This window comes from Podarcis gaigeae, assembly GCF_964106915.1.
Source record: "Podarcis gaigeae genome assembly, chromosome: 3".
Taxonomy (NCBI): Eukaryota; Metazoa; Chordata; class Lepidosauria; order Squamata; family Lacertidae; genus Podarcis; species Podarcis gaigeae.
This window is the reverse complement of record NC_139680.1, coordinates 120,484,986-120,507,989: the sequence shown is the minus strand read 5'-3', so window position 1 is coordinate 120,507,989 and position 23,004 is coordinate 120,484,986. Positions and strand designations below refer to the sequence as shown.

At 46.9% G+C, this 23,004-nt stretch overlaps 1 protein-coding gene across 14 annotated transcripts in view; it reads left to right on the top strand.

Annotated features, from left to right (window-relative positions):
- OTOF (otoferlin) overlaps positions 1 to 23,004 on the top strand; it is a 194,931-nt gene that overhangs the window by 112,522 nt on the left and 59,405 nt on the right. For all 14 annotated transcript variants that reach the window (XM_083732962.1, XM_083732971.1, XM_083732969.1 and 11 more), the window contains 14 exons: positions 455 to 614; positions 1,773 to 1,959; positions 5,177 to 5,363; positions 6,393 to 6,616; positions 8,026 to 8,134; positions 10,065 to 10,251; positions 11,835 to 11,955; positions 13,032 to 13,132; positions 13,336 to 13,426; positions 16,900 to 17,016; positions 19,095 to 19,247; positions 19,687 to 19,876; positions 21,618 to 21,742; positions 22,662 to 22,796. In XM_083732962.1, the coding sequence (XP_083589088.1) occupies positions 455 to 614; positions 1,773 to 1,959; positions 5,177 to 5,363; positions 6,393 to 6,616; positions 8,026 to 8,134; positions 10,065 to 10,251; positions 11,835 to 11,955; positions 13,032 to 13,132; positions 13,336 to 13,426; positions 16,900 to 17,016; positions 19,095 to 19,247; positions 19,687 to 19,876; positions 21,618 to 21,742; positions 22,662 to 22,796 (2,087 nt within the window). The remainder of the gene's footprint in view (positions 1 to 454; positions 615 to 1,772; positions 1,960 to 5,176; positions 5,364 to 6,392; positions 6,617 to 8,025; positions 8,135 to 10,064; positions 10,252 to 11,834; positions 11,956 to 13,031; positions 13,133 to 13,335; positions 13,427 to 16,899; positions 17,017 to 19,094; positions 19,248 to 19,686; positions 19,877 to 21,617; positions 21,743 to 22,661; positions 22,797 to 23,004) is intronic.

The window sequence follows — 23,004 nt, the reverse complement described above, 5'->3', positions numbered from 1 at the left end:
ACCAAACATTCTCTCTCATGTCCACTCTAGGAAAACAAGGAATGTTGTACTTGACTGCTCCCAGTGGATTACATCCCACAGTTTTTCACTCTAACATTCAGTTGCTAGGCTCCTCCTAAACTAGTTCTTGCCACTTTTGTGGTCCAGCCACACGCTTTGCAGAGTGACATGGTCCTCACTGATAATGGGTTTCACAGAAGTCTGCCCATCCTCTTTGGTGGGCGCCATTGCGGGCTGGTGTTCCCCCTGGCATCCCGGGATCCAATGTGGAAAGTCCCAAGGACTGTTTCCCATGCAACAATGGGAGCCTAACGAAGCCGCCGTTCCTGCACCAGTCCACCTGGGGGAACGAAGGCGCCAGGCTCTGCTGAGATGTTCAACTTGTGGGCAATCCTGCCCTCTCCCCAGCCCACCTCACAGGGTCTCATGGTGGCTCCTTGTCTTCTCCTTGCAGAGCACCAGTTCTACCACAAGTGGGCGCTCCTCTCGGACCCAGAGGACATCACCGCGGGGCTGAAGGGTTATGTGAAGGTGGACATCGCGGTGGTGGGCAAAGGGGACAACATCAAGACGCCCCACAAGGCCAACGAGACGGACGAGGACGACATTGAGGGGTGAGGAGGGGAGAGGGCGAGGAAGGAGAGAAGAGCAGAGGGAGGGGGAAAGGGGGGAGGAGAGAGAGAGAGAGAAGAAGAAGAAGAGTTTGAACTTGATATCCCACCTTTCACTCCCCTTAAGTCAGGGGTTGGCAAGGTTTACCTCAAATTGGCCAGTTCATTCCAGCGGAGACGCTACAGAAATGCAATTTTTGGCCACAGAAGCGAGTCCGTGTGTCGCACTGTGCCGGTTTAATGCAGCGCATGGGGACTTGGTTTGGGGGCAGCTCGTGGGCCAGCTAAACGATCCCCGTGGGCCATTTGTGGCCCATGGGCCTTAGGTTGCTGACCCCTGCCTTAAAGTGGCGTCTCAATCTCCTTTCCCTTCCTTCCCCACAACAAACACTCTGTGAGGTGAGTGGGGCTGAGAGACTTCAGAGAAGTGTGACTAGCCCAAGGTCACCCAGCAGCTGCATGTGGAGGAGCGGGGAAGCGAACCCGATTCCCCAGATTTCGAGTCCACCGCTCTTAACCACTACACCACTCTTTTACAGATTGTTCTTTGCTGAAAGAAAATTACATGAAAATGATGTATAGATGGTGTATAACACCAGTGCAGATAGGAAGAATGTATAAAACTGCTTCAAATATATGCCGGAAATGTAAGGAAAAAGAAGGGACTTTTTACCATATGTGGTGGGACTGTAGTAAGATTTTAAAAAAATGGGAAATGATATACAATGAGTTGAAGAAAATGTTCCAATTAACATTTGTAAGAAAGCCTGAAGCATTTTTGTTAGGGATTGTAGGAAAAAACCTGCCAAGGAAATTGAAGAACATTTTCATGTACGCAACAACGGTGGCAAGAGTGCTTCAGGTTTATTAACAAATGTTAGATGGAACATTTTCTTCAACTCATTGTATATCCAGTTACAGATAGGTTGCCGTGTTGGTCTGCCATAGTCAAAACAAAAAAAATTCCTTCCAGTAGCACCTTAAAGACCAACTAAGTCAGTTCTTGGTATGAGCTTTCGTGTGCATGCACACTTCTTCAGATACGATGGTATCTGAAGAAGTGTGCATGCACACGAAAGCTCATACCAAGAACTGACTTAGTTGGTCTTTAAGGTGTCATTGTATATTGTTTCCCAAAACGGTGTTGACTGTGTCTTGCAGGAACCTGCTCCTTCCCGACGGTGTCCCTCCGGAGAGGCAGTGGGCGCGCTTCTACATCAAGATCTACCGGGCAGAGGGTCTCCCTCGCATGAACACCAGCATCATGGCCAACGTCAAGAAGGCCCTCATTGGAGAAAACAAGGACCTGGTGGACCCCTACGTCCAGGTCCTCTTTGCAGGACAAAAGGTACGTGGGCATGTTAAGAGAGCCCCGGGACTCGGCCAACCTGAGAGTCCCCCTCACTTGCAGAGAGACAGCTGGCTTTTGTTTAATGATGTGCATCCTTTGGACCATCACTCTAATCAGTTAGACTGCAATGGCCATTCAATAAATAGAAAAAAATTGAATTATTATTATATTGGTGTAGATATCAAAAGGTGCTGAGAAAAATACGGACAGAAATTAAGTGGTTTCCAGCTGTAATGCTTTAAGAGAATATGGGGGGGGGTTAGAAATAGGTTAAAATTTATTGATAAGGATTTGCTGAACTAACAATTTGAATTGGAATACAAAAAAAGGAGGTATGAGGAGGTCTAGGAAATAAGTCAATGAAAAATAAGAAATGGCAACTTTACGTGTTTTTAATTATTTTTATTTTTGTATTTTTGTTATCTTTTTTTTCTTTTTGATTTTTATTGTATTATTATTGAAAACTTTAATAAATATTCTTTAAAAAAAAAGAAAAATATCTTTGCTTGTCAAATTTCAAACCACCAGGATGTTACAACGTAGTATTACCGGTTGTCCGTTATCATGTTGCAGTCTTTTCTTCTATTAATTAAATAAAATTATATTAATGCAATGCAATGCAGTGCAATGCAATGCAATAATAATATATAATATAATATAATATAATATAATATAATATAATATAATATAATATAATATAATATAATATAATATAATATAATATAATATAATAATATACAATGGCCAATCTGGTGGGACCTAACAGGAGTTGTCACCTCAAATACTTGCAAGTTGGTGAAGGCCTGGGAGTTTAGCCCCAGAATCTGCTTTCAGACCATTTGCCAGGATGCTTTAGTTGTGATTCCTGCTTTGCAGGGGGGGGTAGGACTAGATGACCTCTTGGGATCCCCTCTAGTTCTGCACTTCTATGATTTGAATATGTGAGACTATCTACTTCCAGCAATGTGCAGATGGGAAATAAATAGTCCATTATTCCCCTTCAGAGAGTTAATTAAGACATCCAATGGGGAAATTATGTGCCATTGACACCTCCCTGTGTGCCCCCTACACACACACACACACACACACACACGTGAAAAGGATCGAGGGGTCTTGGTGGACCACAAGCTTAACAGGAGTCAACAGGGTGATGCAGCAGCAAAAAAGGCGAATGCTATTCTAGGCTGCATCAGCAGAAGTTTAATGTCCAGATCAAAGGAAGGAATAGGTAAAGGTAAAGGGACTCCTGACCATTACGTCCAGTCGTGGCCGACTCTCGGGTTGCGGCGCTCATCTCGCTTTACTGGCCGAGGGAGCCGGCGTACAGCTTCCAGGTCATGTGGCCAGGAGGACTAAGCCGCTTCTGGCGAACCAGAGCAGCACACGGAAACGCCGTTTACCTTCCCGCCAGAGTGGTACCTATTTATCTACTTGCACTTTGACGTGCTTTTGAACTGCTGGGTTGGCAGGAGCAGGGACTGAGCAACGCCAGCTCACCCTGTCATGGGGATTTGAACAGCCGAACTTCTGATCGGCAAGTCCTGGGCTCTGTGGTTTAACCCACAGCGCCACCTGCGTCTATTCCTTTAAAGGACTATTCTTTTAAAGGAAGGAATAGTCCCATGCTATTTCCTGTTGGTCAGACCCCCACCTGGAATACTGTGTCCAATTCTGGGCACCACAATTTAAGGAGGGTGTTGACAAGTTGGAAGGTGTGCAGAGGAGGGAGACCAAGAGGATCAAGGGTCTGAAAACCAAGCCTTATGAGGAACGGTTGAAGGAACTGGGTATGTTTAGCCTGGAAAAGAGGACACTGAGATAAGATAGGAGAGCCATCTTCAAATATCTGCTAAGAGCTGACTCTTGTTTTCTGCTGCTCCGGAGGACCTGAACCACTGGATCCAAATTAAAAGAGAGATTCCCACTAAATCTTAGGAAGAGCTGTTCGACAGTGGAACAGTCTCCTTTGGGTGATGGTGGACTCTCCTTCTGTTATGTACTAAGTTGAATAGGATCCAAAAGGCAGCAGTCTGATTGGTCCTGGAACAATAGGACCCAGAATGCAGCAGTCTGATTGGTCCACAGGAGCCATCTGATCCAGCTCCAGGTGGAAGTGAATCTGCAGCCTGATTGGCCTATAGGTGAATCCCAGAATTAGCCAACCACGTGGGACCCATTGTGTAAATAATGTTTATAAAGCAGACAATCTGGGGGAACCTCCATTCCTCCTCACCACTATGAGCTGAATAAAGAGCATGAAATCCACTCTCGACTCAGAGTATATTTCACCTTCCTTGGAGGTTTTTAAGCACAGGTTGGACGGCCACCTGCCACGGATTCTTCAGCTTTGATTCCTGAATTGCAGGGGGTTGGATGAGATGGAGCTTGGGGCTAATATCTAACTCTACAAATCTATTATTCTGTGAAATTGTAATCTCTTGCTGCATGGCTCAATCTGGTTGTGGCCTGTTGGGAAACTGTGTATGTGCAGCTACTCACACAGAGTCAATTAAGTTTTGGCAGACAGCCAAAAGCTCATGTGAAGGAGTAAGTCTGCCTGGTGATACAGAGGCATGGAGACAGCTCCCTGATTGGTCAAGCTCTCTCAAGGGAGTGATAATTAATGGCCTACTAGCTGGAATGTGTTAGTTCAGAGTTTGGAGTTCAGAGTTCTGTGTCAGTGAAGGAGTTGTGAGTTGTGTCAGAGAGAACTAGCTAAAGATCCATGTTCTGTTCCTGTAAATAGTCCACTGTATGTAATAAACACCTAACTACAAGTTCCTGGTTCCTGCTTCGTCTATCCTGTCTGCAGCCAAGTCGCCAATTGCTTCCATGGATTCTGCGTGTACTCTGCTAGGTTGGCTAAGGTCCTGCAACTGGTCTGAAAGTTGCGAAACACCAATAGGTTTTACCAATATGGCCTGGGATCTTTGATCAGCCTTAGATGGCTACTGGCTTCTATTAGATCATTCCCAGAAGATCCCTATCAAGGGATGCAGTTCCTGAGGGCTATATGGAGCCTCCAGCACCAGGACCAGCATACCTTTGAATGCTAGTTGCTGGCAAACTACAGTGGGAGAACATGGTTGTCTGTAGGCTTCCTGGGAACATCTGCCTCTCCACTCTTGGAGACAGGATGCTGGGCTAGACAAACCTTCAGGTTTCGGCCCGTTGAGGTTCTTCTGGTGTCCTTATCTCCTTATGTCTTTCTCAGGGGAAAACCTCGGTCCAGAAAAGCAGCTACGAGCCCACCTGGAACGAGCAGATTGTCTTCACGGAAATGTTCCCCCCACTGTGCAAGCGGATCAAGGTCCAGATCCGCGATTCTGACAAGGTCAACGACGTGGCCATTGGGACCCATTTCATCGACCTCAGGAAGATCTCCAACGAAGGAGACAAAGGTGAGGTGAAGCACGAACCGAGTGCCATTATTTTGCAAAAAAAAAAAACCAAAACAAAACCGGCACAGCATATCCGGGATAGACTTAATATTAGTTTGGTCAAATTTTCTTTTAAAGTCATCCAATTCCCTGGTCCTGAATGGGGTAACTGTGCCCCTGAAGGACCAGGTGCGCAGCCTGGGAGTCATTTTGGACTCACAACTGTCCATGGAGGCACAGATCAAATGTCCAGGGCAGCTGTTGACCAGCTCCATCTGGTACGTAGGCTGAGACCCTATCTGCCTGCAGACTGTCTCGCCAGAGTGGTGCATGCTCTGGTTATCTCTCACTTGGTCTACTGCAATGCACTCTACGTGGGGCTACCTTTGAAGGTGACCCGGAAACTACAACTAATCCAGAACACAGCAGCCAGACTGGTGACTGGGAGCGGCCGCCGAGACCATATAACACCGGTCTTGAAAGCCCTACATTGGCTCCCAGTACATTTCCAAGCACAATTCAAAGTGTTGGTGCTGACCTTGAAAGCCCTAAACAGCCTCGGTCCTGTATATCTGAAGGAGCATCTCCACCCCCATTGTTCTGCCCAGACACTGAGGTCCAGCGCTGAGGGCCTTCTGGCGGTTCCCTCATTGCGAGAAGCAAAGCTACAGGGAACCAGGCAGAGGGCCTTCTCAGTGGTGGCACCCGCCCTGTGGAACGCCCTCCCACCAGATGTCAAAGAGAAGAACAACTACCAGACTTTAAGAAGACATCTGAAGGCAGCCCTGTTCAGGGAAGCTTTTAATGTTTGATGTATTGCAGTATTTTAATATTTTTTTGGAAGCTGCCCAGAGTGGCTAGGGAAGCCCAGTCAGATGGGCAGGGTATAAATAATAAATTATTATTATTATTATTATTATTATTATTATTATTATTATTATTATTTTATTTGGTGTCTGCTATTGCCTCCTGCTGGAGCGAGTTCCACAGGTTAACAATGTGCTACCTCAACACTGACCTTCTTCCCTTTGCTCTGCTGTTCTTGACCAGGCTTCCTGCCCACGTTTGGCCCTGCCTGGGTGAACATGTACGGCTCCACGCGCAACTACACCCTGATGGATGAGCACCAGGACTTGAACGAGGGCCTGGGCGAAGGGGTCTCCTTCCGTGCCCGCCTCCTGCTCAGCTTGGCCGTGGAAATCTTGGATACCAGCAACCCAGAGCTCACCAGCTCCACCGAAGTCCAAGTTGAGATGGCCACGGCAGTTGCCGACGTAAGCCTCTGATCCTGGCCCAACCCAGCCAGATGGGTGTGGTATAAATAATAAAATTATCGTTATTATCATCTATTCCTTGCTAGTTCTTGTTTATACTGTGGTGTCCAGTTCTGGGCACCACAGTTCAAGAAGGACACTGACAAACTGGAACGTGTCCAGAGGAGGGCAACCAAAATGGTCAAAGGCCTGGAAACGATGCCTTAGGAGGAACCGCTAAGGGAGCTGGGCATGTTTAGCCTGGAGAAGAGGAAGTTAAGGGGTGATATGATAGCCATGTTCAAATATATAAAAGGATGTCACATAGAGGAGGGAGAAAGGTTGTTTTCTGCTGCTCCAGAGAAGCGGACACGGAGCAATGAATCCAAACTACAAGAAAGAAGATTCCACCTAAACATTAGGAAGAACTTCCTAACAGTAAGAGCTGTTCGACAGTGGAATTTGCTGCCCAGGAGTGTGGTGGAGTCTCCTTCTTTGGAGGTCTTGAAGCAGAGGCTTGACAACCATATGTCAGGAGTGCTCTGATGGTGTTTCCTGCTTGGCAGGGGGTGGGACTCAATGGCCCTTGTGGTCTCTCCCAACTCTATGATTCTGATTCCTTAAGCTCCCCCGCAAGGGTAGCAGGGAACACTAGCTTCTCTATAGACTTCCTTCCCCCTAGGATTTAGCTCCTGACTTGTGAGTTATTGCAGGATTTGAACCCTAGAAGCAACACCCTTATTTCTCTCAGTTGCTTTAGTTATATAAATGGGCCATACTTACTTCTTCCATTGCAAGGGGCTGGACTAGATGGCTTCCGGGGTCCCTTCCAACTCTATAGTTCTCTGATTCTATACCTTCTCGTCACACATCTGCCGAACTTGCGTTGACTGCTTCAGGGTTCCCTCTAGCCAGATGCAGCAAGTTCTTCTTATCTCCCTTTGTTCTTATATTTTTTTTATATTTTCCCCATACCCTAAAATTGATTTCCTCATTATATGATTCTGAAAACCTTTGCTTTTTCATACCATAAATATGCATGCCATCCAAATGTGTTATCATGTTCTTCTGAATCTAAAATATCCCCATTTCTCAATATTATCCCATCCCAGATCCAGCAAATACAGGATGCCTCATAATATAGTTTTAAGTCTGGCAGGGCGAAACCCCGTCTCTCTTTAACATCTGATAGCAATTTATATTTTATCCTTGTTTTCTTCCTCTGCCAGATGAATCTGGAAATATATATATTTTTGCCATTCTTTAAAGCTTCCAGTACCGCCTATCACCAGGATCGATTGGAATAAAAATAACATTCTTAGCAAGACAATCATTTGAATCACTGATATTCTTCCCCAGAATGATAAATTCATTCTACCCCAAATCTCCAAATTCCTAAGTTCTTCTTATGTCCTTCTCCCACCCCACAGAACTGCACGGGCAAGATGGAGGAATTTTTTCTCTTTGGATCCTTCCTGGAGGCCACCATGATTGACAGGAAGAATGGAGACAAGCCCATCAACTTTGAGGTCACCATAGGTTGGTATGGCTTCATTAAGGGATGGGGTGAGCAGCCCCACCAAGGACGGGCATTAGCCTTCTGGGGTGCTGTGCGCACAGAACTGTGAGCATTTACCGTATTTTTTGCTCTGTAAGACTCACTTTTTCCCTCCTAAAAAGTAAGGGGAAATGTGTGTGCATCTTATGGGGCGAATGCAGGCTGCGCAGCTATCCCAGAAGCCAGAACAGCAAGAGGGATTGCTGCTTTCACTGCACAGCAATCCCCCTTGCTGTTCTGACTTCTGAGATTCAGAATATTTTTCTTCTTGTTTTCCTCCTCCAAAAACTAGGTGCGTCCTGTGGTCTGAAGCGTTTTATAGAGCGAAAAATACGGTAAATCCTGTTTGCAGCAAATAAACTCAGTCCTTTACAGCAGAATGCAGCAGAATCAACTGTGGTTGGAATAGTAACATCAAGGGTTTTATTTAGAAAGCAAATAACAAAACAACAAGTCAACAATTGGATACAGTAGTGAAACCACTCTGAACATGATGTATCTCTATCTAAGCACATTTCCGGCGTTGTCAAATACACGGGTCAGCAGGCGTTTCCCTAAAATGTTTTCCCCAGTACTTGATTACATCTGCATCCCCGGTCATGCTCCAGCCATGGGTTATGTCTAGTAACCAAATCTGTGAGAGGACAAACGGTCAGGGGGAAAACCCTGTCTTCTGGCCAAGAGGCTAGAGTTCAGGGAGAGTGGCCGCAAGGCTCCTTGGCACGCTGTGGTATGCCAGGTGCGAGGTGTGCCTCAGCACCAGTGGAGCATCACTCCCACAAAATGGTATCAGAAATCGAATCTGAGGCTTCTTCTTTGGTGACCCCTCGTAGCCAAGTAAGATCGTCTTCCATAAACACGGTCTTAACAGTGAATCCATAAGTGACTATGGTGGCCAATTCTGGATCCACACGTCCTTCCACAGTGGGGACATAGGTTTCCGGGCGGGAGTTAATCACGGTGAGGGTTTGCCAAGCATGCCTTCCTCTTAGCACGTTTCTTCCTTGCATCCTGAGTTCGAGTGTCTTCAAAGCCCATGACACCTTTGGGAAAGGCTGTTCTCCAACTGGAGCTCTCACAGGCCAGTGTTTCCCAGTTGTCAGTGTTTATGCTACATTTTCTTAGATTTGCCTTGAGACAGTCTTTAAACCTCTTTTGTTGACGTGCTGCCCTTGACTCAGAATATTCCTGAACCGTGTCTCACAAGATCCTAGGATTGCATAGTTCAAAAAGTGTAGATCCAGACACAAAAGTTGTGAGGGGTATGGTTAGCCATGTGGTGCTAAAGAAGGATGGAACGTTTTTTATGCATGCTACAACAGCAGCAAGGATACTCATCGCAAAGTATTGGAAGACACCAGATCTACCCACTCTGGAAGAATGGCAGATGAAGATGACAGACTATATGGGACTGGCAGAGATGACTGGCAGAATCCAAGACCAGGAGAAAGAGACAGTGGAAGAAGATTGGAAGAAATTTAAAGACTATCTTGATAAATATTATAAAATATTATAAAATTAATGAAGGTTAGAATTGACATGGGTTTAAAAATTATGTGGTTTTCAGGGGTGTTGACTATGGAAAAATAATAAAATTATTAAAAAATATGGGAAGTAAGGGAAGGGATTTGCTGATTAGATTATGAAATTGGAATACAGAAGGGGGCGGTATGAGGAGGTCGGGGAAATTAGGTTTAAGAAAATAAGGATGGAAATTATACTTGTTTCTTTTTGTTTTTTGTTTGTGTATGTTTTTATTGTTAAATTTTAATAAATATCATTTTAAAAAAAACCACAAAAGTTGTGAGGGGTAAATACCGACTACGTCCGGGAAATTCCGGCTGTATGGCAACCCTAGTTCCCTCTGACTCTGCCGTTCCATGGTGATTCTATCCCTTCCGTTTCCCCCAGGCAATTATGGCAATGAAATCGACGGGATGTCCAAGCCCATGATCAAGAAGAAGAAAGATAGTGGAGGAGATGGAAACGAGGAAGAGTCTCAGCTGCTGGAGAACGAGAGTGACGAGGAAAGCACAGACGATGGGGAGTTTGTCTCCATTTCCTCTTCTCCACCTTTGAGGCCTTTGATCACCGACAGGCAAGCGAAACTTTGGCCGGTCCGGTTGACGTGAAAAATCTTGTTGGAAAGGGTGATGGAGAGAGGTCCCAGAATTTCTTCTTGCCTCCTTATGTCCTTAGGACTGTATAGCTTGCCCGAGTGGCTACGTCCCGATCATTCATTACAGTGGTACCTTGGTTCTCATACTTAATCCGTTCCGGAAGTCTGTTTCAAAACCAAAGTGTTCCAAAACCAAGGCACGCTTTCCCATAGAAAGTAATGCAAAATGGATTAATCTGTTCCAGACTTTTAAAAACAACCCCTAAAACAGTGATTTAACATGAATTTTACTATCTAACGGGACCATTGATCCATAAATGGGGTAACTGTGCCCCTGAAGGACCAGGTGCGCAGCCTGGGAGTCATTTTGAACTCACAGCTGTCCATGGAGGCACAGGTCAAATCTGTATCCAGGGCAGCTGTGTACCAGCTCCATCTGGTACGTAGGCTGAGACCCTATCTGCCTGCAGACTGTCTCGCCAGAGTGGTACATGCTCTGGTTATCTCCCGCTTGGGCTACTGCAATGCGCTCTACATGGGGCTACCTTTGAAGGTGACCCGGAAACTACAACGAATCCAGAATGCGGCAGCTAGACTGGTGACAGGGAGCGGCCGCCGAGACCATATAACACCGGTCTTGAAAGACCTACACTGGCTCCCAGTACATTTCCGAGCACAATTCAAAGTGTTGGTGCTGACCTTGAAAGCCCTCAACGGCCTCGGTCCAGTATACCTGAAGGAGCAGCTCCACCTCCATCGTTCTGCCCGGACACTGAGGTCCAGCGCTGAGGGCTTTCTGGCGGTTCCCTAACTGTGAGAAATGAGGTTACAGGGAACCAGGCAGAGGGCCTTCTCGGTGGTGGCACCCGTGCCAGAGTTTTAGAAGACATCTGAAGGCAGCCCTGTTTAGGGAAGCTTTTAATGTTTAATCAGTTATTGTATTTTAGTGTCCTGTTGGAAGCCCCCCAGAGTGGCTGGGGAAACCCAGCCAGATGGGCGGGGTATAAATAAATAAATTATTATTATTATTATTATTATTATTATTATTATTATTATTATTATTATTATTTTATTATTATTATTATTATTATTATTAATTTATTATCAAAGAAGGTCCCCAGCAATATCACTTCCTTCCAGCTGATTAAGGCATTACAGCCATCCAAGAACTTAACAAGAGACACGGATGGGGAAGGAACAGAGGCAGAATGGATAACCAGATCAAATCACTAACTCTTCGAAATACAATTTATCTTCCGGATAGATTGCCCATACAATGGCCCATCTAACCATGGCTAGCCAATTATTTGTAAGAAGTCTACAGGGAGGGTTTCATGGTGGCAGAGACCATTTGGCGGCATGCTGCCTCTGAACTTAGCTGCTTCTTTGAGAACGTATCATAGCTAACAGCCTGTGATAAGTTCTCCGAAAGCCAGCTAAGCCAGTACCGTCTCCGCATCTTGTGTCAGGGAGTTCCGTAAGTTCTGAACAGCTGCTGCCCCACCGCAGCCCCTTCCAGCTCCTGAGGTTTACTGCCTGCTCCTTCCTCCCCCTGCTCCCAGGAACTACTTCCACCTGCCGTATTTTGAGAAGAAGCCTTGCATCTACATCAAGAGCTGGTGGCAGGATCAGCGAAGGCGTCTGTACAACTCCAACATCATGGACAAGATTGCGGACAAGCTGGTGGGTACCCAAGGGGGTCTGGGGGAGGTGTGGGGTGGGGAGGGAAACCCTGGGGTGACCCATGGCTCCAGTTGCTAGATGACCCTCGGCCCCTTCCAACTCTGCAATTCTATCTTCTTCTTCTTCAGCGATCCCTCGTAGCTGAGTAAGATTGTCTTCCATAAACATGGTTTAAATAATGAGTCTGTAATTGACCGTGGAGGCCAATTCTGGATCCACACATCCTTCCACAGTGGGGACATAGGTTTCCAGGTGGGAGTTGATCACGGTGAGGGTTTGCCAAGCGTGCCTTCCTCCTAGCACATCTCTCCCTTGCATCCTGAGTTTGAGCATCTTCAAAGCCCATGACACCTTTGGTAAAGGCTGTTCTCCAATTGGAGCACTCACAGGCCAGTGTTTCCCAATTGTTGGTGTTTATACTACATTTCTGAGGGACGCGGGTGGCGCTGTGGGTTAAACCACGGAACCTAGGACTTGCCAATCAGAAGATCGGTGGTTTGAATCCCCGCGATGGGGTGAGCTCCCGTTGCTCAGTCCCTGCTCCTGCCAACCTAGCAGTTCGAAAGCACGTCAAAGTGCAAGTAGATAAATAGGTACCGCTCCGGCGGGAAGGTAAACGGAGTTTCCGTGCGCTGCTCTGGTTCGCCAGAAGCGGCTTAGTCATGCTGGCCACAGGACCTGGAAGCTGTACGCTGGCTCCCTCGGCCAATAAAATGAGATGAGCACCGCAACCCCAGAGTTGGTCACGACTGGACCTAACGGCCAGGGGTCCCTTTACCTTTACCTTTATATTACATATTTAAAAATTTGCTTTGAGAGAGTCTTTAAACCTCTTTTGTTGACCACCAGCATTATGCTTACAATTTTAAAGTTCGGAATAGAGTAGTTGCTTTGGAAGACGATCATCAGGCATCTGCACAACATGACCAGTCCAACGAAGTTGATGTTGAAGAATCATTGCTTCAACACTGGGTATCTTTGCTTCTTCCACTACACTGGCATTAGTTCGCCTGTCTTCCTGAGCCCCACCCTGCCTGGTAGCCCTGCTACATTGACGGTTGTTTCTGACCTTCCAGGAAGAAGGCTTGAATGACGTTCATGAGATGATGAAGACTGAGAAGCCCCACCCGGAACGGCGCCTCCGCGGGGTCCTGGAAGAGCTGAGCAGTGCATGCCTGTGAGTCAGCCACAACTGGGGGGAGAAGGACCCTCAAAATATCAGGAAGTTGCAAGGGAAGGGCCATGAGATTCAGCCCACTGCCAAACTGTATCAAGTCTGGGCACACCCACACACCCTCCAAGACCATCTTTGCTGCCCTTTCTTGTTGGCACCAGCTTAAGTCTCTATTCTCTGCCCTACCCTTTGACCTGTCCCAACAGGCGGTTTGTGACCCTCTCCAACAAGGACCAGAACCATTCCTCCCGGACGCGGCTGGACCGGGAGAGGCTGAAATCCTGCATGCGGGAACTGGTGAGTGTCTCTCCAGGTTGGGAGCCCCCAGCTGGGGAAGAAAAAGGAAAAGGGAATGGGCAGGGGGTTCAATGGGCATGGTGCCCGCTATGAAGGCGGAGGTGCCCAAGATAGCCTTTTCCACACTCTTTTCCTAACCTGATTGCAACACAACAGCCCTGCAGTGTTGCCAGTGGGCACGATTCTCTGGTCATTCCTGCCCCATCCTCCCATATCCTAGTCCAACAGCAAAGCAGCTGGATCGTTTCCCTGGTGGACTCCCCCACCTAAACGTCCTAAAATATCTGAAGTGTGCATGCACAGAGCTTATACCAAGAACAAACTTAGTTGGTCTCTAAGGTGCAACTGGACAATATATATACTGCATTTTTTGCTCTATAAGCCTCACTTTTTCCCTCCTAAAAAATAAGGGGAAATGTGTGTGCGTCTTATGGAGCGAATGCAGGCTGCACAGCTATCCCAGAAGCCAGAACAGCAAGAGGGACAGCGATCCCTCTTGCTGTTCTGGCTTCTGAGATTCCGAATAATTTTTTTCTTGTTTTCCACCTTCAAAAACTAGGTGCGTCTTGTGGTCTGGTGCATCTTATAGAGTGAAAAATACGGTATATGCCTAAAATATTGTTGTTATTATTTACTGAATTTATATACCCCCCTATACCCGGAAGTCTCAGGGCGGTTCACAGAACGAAATATAAAACCACAAAATATATAATCAAAATAAAAAGAACAACCCAATACCCCCGCCCCAAACCACATTTTAAAAGGGCATAGGGACACAGAGCAATGCACTCTGCTTATGAGTTACTCAGAGTGTAAAGGCAGAGATGGTGGTCTCTTACAGTCCTCATCCTAAACTTCCAGTAGCATGAATTCCAAGTGACGTGGAGGATTCTAAAATTCACACACACACGTCAATGGTCAAATTATGAAATGTTATTAAAAATAAAAGGTGGAGGAAAAGCAAGCAGAGGGTCAAAACAGAATACAAAATAAACCAGAGCATTGTGGCTCTAAAATTGAACTAATCCTAACCTATTCCTGACACTATAGCTGTTGCCCATTGTGGGAATGCATTTAGACGCCAGTTATTATCCTTCCTCGCTCATGCTTGTGAGATCAGCGGAGTATCATCCTTTGCAGCTTAAACTTGGAAGCTGAGACAAGCTATATCTTAGCTTCTACAAACAATAATCTGGGGTGCTCTAAAGGCAGACTAGATTCTCCTGGTATTACCCATTTTCTCCCCCTTAAAAATAACAATCACACATACATTGTTTCGTAAAAAAGTAAAAGTAGCGTTTACTTACCTAAGTGGGTATCGAAGCAGCAATTGCAGTAGCGAAAAGAAGGTGGGTTTATATCTACCATCTGAATTACCGTATTTTTCGCTCTATAAGACGCACCAGACCACAAGACGCACCTAGTTTTTGGAGGAGGAAAACAAGAAAAAAAATATTCTGAATCTCAGAAGCCAGAACAGCAAAGGGATCGCTATGTAGTTAAAGCAGCAATCCCTCTTGCTGTTCTGGCTTCTGGGATAGCTGCGCAGCCTGCATTCGCTCCATAAGACGCACACACATTTCCCCTTACTTTTTAGGAGGGGAAAAGTGAGTCTTATAGAGCAAAAAATACGGTACAAAAGTACAGAATCTAAGTTCAAAATTGTGTCTGAGCTATGGAGCTCAGACACCCATGTGTCTGCTTGGAGTTCTTTCTAGCAATTTTTACAGGAAAGTTCTGTGACCCTCGGCCTTTTCATGTGCCTATCAGGCAAAACATGAATGGTTAGTTTGGACTGCAAGAATGACCCACACAAGTAAGCAGCGAGGAAAGTCATCTTCGCCCAAAATCAGGTCTGCATCCCGGATGGTGAGAGCGAACACAACTGCAGGCAGGCTCTTTTAAAGACTGTCTCCATTGTCTTCGGAGGGAGGGACTTCCAAACCTTGCTGACCAATGGGCCGTTACATTTCAGTGCCAAGGAAATAGGGTGCAATTGTGGGGAAGGGAATGCAATTGATTGTGGATCATTTGTGGGCTCAAAAACAGGAACAAGAAGTACTATTGCATTTGCTGGCTTGATTGATTTCTGGACATTGGATGAGCCAGCAAATGTCGAAAATCCCCACTGCTTTGGTGTTTGCCAACATCCCTTTCTCCAAGACCACCTGTTTGAACAATCACATTTTATAAAGTAAGATAGCAACAGACACCAGCAGAGCCTGCAATGACCCCAGTTTAGTAGACAAGGATTATTATTACTATTATTATTATTTTATTAAAGATTTTCTTGATTTACAAAAGTTTGCAATGTCTCTCTCTCGTATTTTTCCCCTCCATGTAACATTTTTACAAATCAGTTTCATTTGTTGCGATATTAGGAAGAAAAGTGGGAGAGAGGTGGAGGGGGGGGGGAAGATGGGTGGGGGTGGGGTTGGGTGGCGATGTTTCTATTTTACTTATTATATGAAGGGTTTGGTGTCAGTGTTGTTTGTGCAGGTTCTTTGCTGTTCGCTTGTGTTCTTTTGGACAACAACCATACGAAAAATAAGCAAAATAACCAAGCAAGTATTAGAAATCACCCCAGAATTGGCCCTACTAAACATCTTCCAAGACAATACAGTGGTACCTCAGGTTACATACGCTTCAGGTTACAGACGCTTCAGGTTACAGACTCCGCTAACCCAGAAATAGTGCTTCGGGTTAAGAACTTTGCTTCAGGATGAGAACAGAAATTGTGCTCCGGCGGCGCGGTGGCAGCAGGAGGCCCCATTAGCTAAAGTGGTGCTTCAGGTTAAGAACAGTTTCAGGTTAAGTATGGACCTCTGGAACGAATTAAGTACTTAACCTGAGGTACCACTGTAATGCCCATTTACACCGCAAAGAACTCATAACCCACCTACTTTCAGCAGCCAGAAACATCATAACCAGACACTGGAGAGACCTGTCAAGAGGGGGTTGGACTCGATGGCCCTTGTGGTCTCTTCCAACTCTATGATTCTATGAGTAAGCCTGGACCAATGGTACCAAATAGTATGGGAAACAGCCTTACTAGAAAAATTAACCAATAAACTGAAACTGACACGGGGACAAATAAAAGAAGACGCCTTCACCCCAGGATGGCTCCCCTTTATCACATACACAGCCCAACAAAATGACAAAAATCCACCAACAGCATACAAATCAATATGGCTAACCTGACCCAAAACACCCACCCACCCACCCCACTCACACACGAAAACAAAGACCACCACACGCAACCACAAATGAACAGCCACACTCCAGGCCAACCCCAACCTCTCTCACCACCGAAGTAGACAGGGAGGTTGAGTCTCACCCCCTTCCATTTCCTAAATTCATGTCATTTTTGCAGTCCAATGCTTCCTCCTCTTTCACCCCCATGACGTCTCTCTCTCTCTCTCTCTCTCTCTCTCTCTCTCTCTCTCTCTCTCCTTGCATCAAACACCATGCAGGAGACAATGGGCCAGCAGGCCAAGACCATGAGATCCCAGGTCAAGAAAACCACCATCAGAGACAAGCTGAAGCAGGCACAGAACTTCTTGCAAAAGCTGCGGTTCCTGGCAGATGAGGTGAGGCGACCAGGTTCATCCATATGAAACTTGAGCCTTGCTTTAAAATCTCGGTACTGGGCTTTGAGCAGCCGAACATGCAGGAACCGGGAAACACAGAGGGCTGGATTGATTGACCCTTTGATCTCCTTCCTAATCTGTGTACGTTTCCGAGCACAATTCAAAGTGTTGGTGCTGACCTTGAAAGCCCTAAATGGCCTCGGTCCAGTATACCTGAAGGAGCGTCTCCACCTCCATCATTCAGCCCAGACACTGAGGTCCAGCGCCGAGGGCCTTCTGGCAGTTCCCTCGCTGCAAGTTACAGGGAACCAGGCATAGGGCCTTCTCGGTGGTGGCACCCGCCCTGTGGAGCGCCCTCCCAGCCGATGCCAAGGAGATAAACAGCTATCTGACTTTTAGAAGATATCTAAAAGCAGCCCTGTTTAGGAAAGCTTTTAATGTATGATGCATTACGGTATTTTAATATTTTGTTGGAGGCCGCCCAGAGTGGCTGGGGAAACACAGCCAGATGGGCAGAGTATAAATAATAAATTATTATTATTATTATTATTATTATTATTCTGTGGTTCTATGAAGTCTGCACTGGATCCAGGTGGCATATCCAGCCATGAGGGCAGGAGCACAGCGGATTGTGGGCAAATTGCCTCTCGAAGCAGGAAGGCTGTTACGCCAGGGGGGCAAGTATTTGGGGGGCCAGGAGCCGAGTTCAAGAGGAGCTGAGGTCACAGGCAGGCAGAGTCCAAAGGCAGCAAGAAGAATCGGGCAGAGACCAGGAGAACCAAGTTCGAGAGAGACTGGGGAAAACCCTTAGAACAGGAAGTGAGAGCTGGTGCTTGAAAATGGGGAGTGGCTTCCCCAGGTGTTATTTCCTGGGTTTCTGGGTGAGGTCACTTGCTGCCCCCTGGGCAGGGCCTTGCAGAGCCAGGTAGAGGACCAGGCCAGGTAGATAATGTGGCCCCCCCTTTTTTTACCCTGGGTAAAATCTCATAGAATCATAGAGTTGGAAGAGACCAAAGGGCCATCGAGTCCAACCCCCTGCCAAGCAGGAAACACCATCAGAGCACTCCTGACATATGGTTGTCAAGCCTCTGCTTAAAGACCTCCAAAGAAGGAGACTCCACCACACTCCTTGGCAGCAAATTCCACTGTCGAACAGCTCTTACTGTCAGGAAGTTCTTCCTAATGTTTAGGTGGAATCTTCTTTCTTGTAGTTTGGAACCATTGCTCCGTGTCCGCTTCTCTGGAGCAGCAGAAAACAACCTTTCTCCCTCCTCTATGTGACATCCTTTTATATATTTGAACATGGCTATCATATCACCCCTATTTTTAAGTAGATTAATTATAATTAAAACTTCTCTGTCTTCTTATTCTACTCTTAAAAAAGACGTATGCTTGTGAGAAAGCCACTATTGCTCCTAAGCCACTATTTCTTTAAAAAACATGGTTTCCACCCAATTTTATCTTCATTGAGCTATATGTACTCCTCGAGTGTAAGTAATATTCCTGGCCTAGTCAACAAAATTTTAAACAAATGGCCACATCTTCATCAATTTTTCATCCTTAAAAAAAAAAAAAAATAGCGATAAGAAAGCCAACACACTTATCTTTAAGATACGCGTGGTTTTAATTTTTGGCAAACGAGATTTCAAAGAAAAACTCACCAACTTTTAACAGCATGAAAAACGTGGTCCGCCATTACGTTCGCGGCACGCTGGCTGCTGGAGCCTTGGCCACCTGGCGCCCGTTCCGCGCTCCTCTGCGGAGCTGATCGCAGGTCCCGCTCCGGACGCCGGGAAACTATTCTCTCATGCTGCCAGCCAGGGCCCCAGGGAATCCGCCCGCCACCACCTTTGTGCCTCCACGTTCACCCCAGTGCATCCCCTGTGATTGTGAATATGCTGACCGAGGCCCCCTTTGGAATCGGAGGCCCGGGCCAAGTGGCCCATATGCCCCCCCCCCTCTGTCTGGGCCTGCTCCTGGGTGCACTTGGTAGCGAAGGATGGAGAGGCTAGCTCCAGTGTTCCTGGGTGCTTCTCAGCTCTTGAACCTTCTCTCTGCTCCCTCTCCTCCCTTCCCAGCCCCAGCACAGCATCCCGGACGTCTTCATATGGATGATGAGCAACAACAAGCGCATCGCCTACGCCCGCATCCCCTCCAAGGATATCCTCTACTCCATCGTGGACGAGGAAACGGGGAAGGACTGCGCCAAAGTGAAGACCGTCTTCCTGAGGGTGACGTGGCGGCTGCTTTTTAACCCCCTTCTTGGGATGCAGTTTGATGGGCGGACGGATGAGGGGAGGCTGGGAGGGAGGGTGAGGGCATGAGAGGTGCAATTTAGAAAAGAGGCAAAGTCCTCTTGTCTGCTCCATTGTCATCTCAGAGTGTCAGAGGCTGCCTGGCCTTCAGCCGTTGCGTGGCAAGTCCCCCCCCCCCCAGTGGAAATAATGACACGAGACACAATTATTAAGGTTAATGGGCCACAACTTTTCTTTGGTTCTTTTTGCAGCAAATGGATCCAATATTAAAAACAATGAAGATTAAATTGCAAAATAACAAAAATAAAAAAGATAGGGGACTTCTGGTGCTCAGAGAAAAGTGATGGATGTGTAATGCTCGCTCTCTCTCTCTCTCTCTCTCTCTCTCTCTCTTCCTTGGCCTTTCTTCACTCAGTTACCGGGGAAAAAGGGTTTTGGGCCGGCTGGCTGGACAGTGCAAGCCAAGATGGAGATCTATTTGTGGCTGGGGCTCAACAAACAGCGCAAGGACTTCCTCAGCGGCCTGCCCTGTGGCTTTGAGGAGAAGAAACTTCCCAAGGGCCAGAACATCCCTTCCTTCCCACCCATCAGCCTCCTGTACAACAGTAAGAGAACCCCTTCCTTGCTTGTGGAGGGCTTGGGGACCCCCCTAGGCTGGCCTTTGTGCCCTACCTGTAATCCCAGGTGTGGCAGGGCAGGTCTTCTCTAAGGCACCCGGAGCACGCACAGAGGCACTGTCTTCCTGACTGTGTTAAATTTGGCCCAGGCTCAGCCTTCTGTACTGAAGGCAGGTCCTAAGGTGTTATGAAAGGATCACCTTAAAAGATGCCCAGTAGCTACACTCAGGCAAATGCCAAATGTGTATCACTCTTTGGGGTGCATGAATCCAACAATTTCAGCGGCTCTCTGTTTCTCATTTTCCCATTCTTCAGATCATCCCATTTGCGTGGCGAGTTCCCGCCTCCCCCCTCAGAAATAAAGACACGAGACACAAGAATTTGAGTTAATGGGTCAAATTAGGCCACAGCTTTATTAATTGCAGGAATTGAGCGGTATTGGCTTAGGCATTGGTCCTATCAACTAACCGGCTTCAGCCTGATTGCATGAAGACCGGTGAGGGTTAACCACCAGTAGGGGGAGTCCCACTGCTGCACATCAACTAGGAGCTCCCCCGAGGTCACTGCTGGGGGGCGTGCAGTGGGCCCACACCTCCATAGGCTTAGGACAAGGCCACGCCCCCCCGGAATCCTTTACTGGACTACCCTTTGATTTGGGGGAAGGTGATGGCACTCCTTCCCCCCTTCATCTGCATAACAATACCCCTACCAATGCCTAACCGCCAGTACCGGGGAGTTGTGACGGTTTGCTACGAGGTAGGCGAAAACCAAGGGGCTGGAGCTAATCCGCCAATTGGAAACAATTCCTACCAGGCTCCTTGACGGCAACCAACAGAAGTCTATAGTAACGTCGGAGAGCCTAGCCTAACAGGTGGGAGGGGAGGGGAAACCTGATCAGCTGAGGCAAGGAAAGAGGGAGATCCGAGGATTCCCCTAGTATCGCGGGGGCTGTAAGCCAGCCCCCACGTGTGTGGGGAGGGGTGTGAAGCCCACAACCCCACCTCCTCCCTAGCTCAGAAGTGGCTTTCTGCAAACGCCTGCAATTTATTTTTAAAAAGGATTTACAGTGGTACCTCTGGATGCAAACAGGATCCGTTCCAGAGCCCTGTTCACATCCTGAACAGAAATTGCATGGGAGGGTCACAACTCACCACTTCTGCACATGCGCGTGATGTCATTTTGAGCATCTGCACATGTGTGAGCGGCGAAACCTGGAAGTAACGCATTCGTTTACTTCTGGGTCACTGTGGAGTGCAACCCAAAAACGTTCATCCCGAAGCAACTTCAACCCGAGGTATGACTGTATATTTATGCACATTTTTTGCACATACTTTTGACTAGTGAAAGCATTCCCCCCAAAAAACAATATCCTCCTAATACAATGTATTCCCCCCCAATGTCCCCCATTACAATGTATTCCACTCCCTCCAGACACACTTCTCCCTAATACAATGCATTTTTAATACAATAAATACGATGCATTTTTAATACAATATTGTCCCCAATATACACATCCTCCTGTGCAATCTCTGGCAGGGGAACTGAACCCCAAATTTCGCAGAACTGCAAATTTCGAAGAAGTGCTGCGGTTTGGTTCGTGCATTCGTTTGCAAAAGTGTGAATTTTGTACATTCCGTTTACAGTGTCAGCTAAACTTGTGGTCCTCTGTCGCTGCCCCAAATCCACACGGCGTCACCTCCCTCTCTTTCCTTTCCTTTCTCCCATGCAGTGAAGCAGGTCTTCCAGCTTCGTGTCCACATGTACCAAGCCAGGAGTCTCTTCGCAGCTGACAGCAGTGGCCTCTCCGATCCCTTCGCCCGGGTCTTTTTCATCACGCAGAGTCAGTGCACGGAGGTAAGAGGAGGAGATGTGTGATTCAGAGACGACTGGTCCTTGTCTGAATTTCTTGCTTGTTAAAAGCGGAAGTGATGTTCCATGCAGCCCAAATTGCTCATGGCTCCTGTTGGGGGCAACCAAACCTTTCCAGTACGGTTTCCTCCCAGTTCCACGTTGTTATTATCCATTTCATAAAATTAATACCCTGCTTGGTTGTAAAACAAAACAAACCTCAAACGGGTTTGCAAAAAAACCAAAACAATAAAATTATAAACAAGAAAACAATAGTAATTTAAGACTTCTGAAAAGTTAAAACAACAAAAGACCAAAAATGGATTAAAACACGTGATTGGGCTTGTTTAAACGATAATGGCTTTAGCAGGCAACTGCCCGATATCAATTGGCAGGTAGTTCCAAAGTGTAGATTCCAGTCTTCAATTTTCTGCAATTCTGCATCTGCCTTTTTTTTTTTTTAAAAAAAGAAAAGTTCTCAAAATCTACTAGCATTTTATTGTGATTTTCTCCTAATACACACTGTCAGGACCCCTGACACACACGTTCAACAACTTTTTGCCTGCCAATTTTGCAAAAGGCCGTCCTGTATAAAAATGATTTAAAAACAAAAAAACAAAAGTATGTTTAAATGTGAAGTGGAGGTGGCTGCTTGCTTCATTTCCCCAGGGAGGGAATTTCAGAATTTAGGTGCCCCTGTAGAAAAGGCCCCGTCTCTGATACCCACCAATGAAAGGAGACTAGAAAGACAAAGATAGCGGTTGCCTCAAATGCGAAATTCCAGAAGGTTATAACAGCAGTTCCTGCTGTAGGCAAAAGCTCTGCAGGATTTCAGGGGGAACTGAAAGAAATGGCATATGGGGTTTGAAGGCGGAGGTTCATGCACACCTTGAGTCCTTCCTCCTCCTCCTCTTCCTCTTCTCAGGTCCTCCAGGAGACACTTTGCCCCACGTGGGACCAGCTGCTGGTGTTTGACAACGTGGAGCTATATGGGGAAGTCCATGAGATGCGGGACGACCCTCCCATCATTGTCATCGAGATCTATGACCAGGACACCGTGGTAAGAGTGTGTGCTGGTCCCGTGGGTTACCCGAGAGGTGAGGTCCAAGTCCGGTCCGTGGTCAGAGGTGTAACATGGAGGCAGTCCTTAGCAGCTGAAGCTGGGTGGAGGGCAGGGAGTCGGGTGAAGTCAGGAACAGGCTTGCAAGCAGGGAGCCAGGGCGGGTCAAGCAGGAAAGCAGGACAGGGTTCAAGCAGGAACTGGCTAC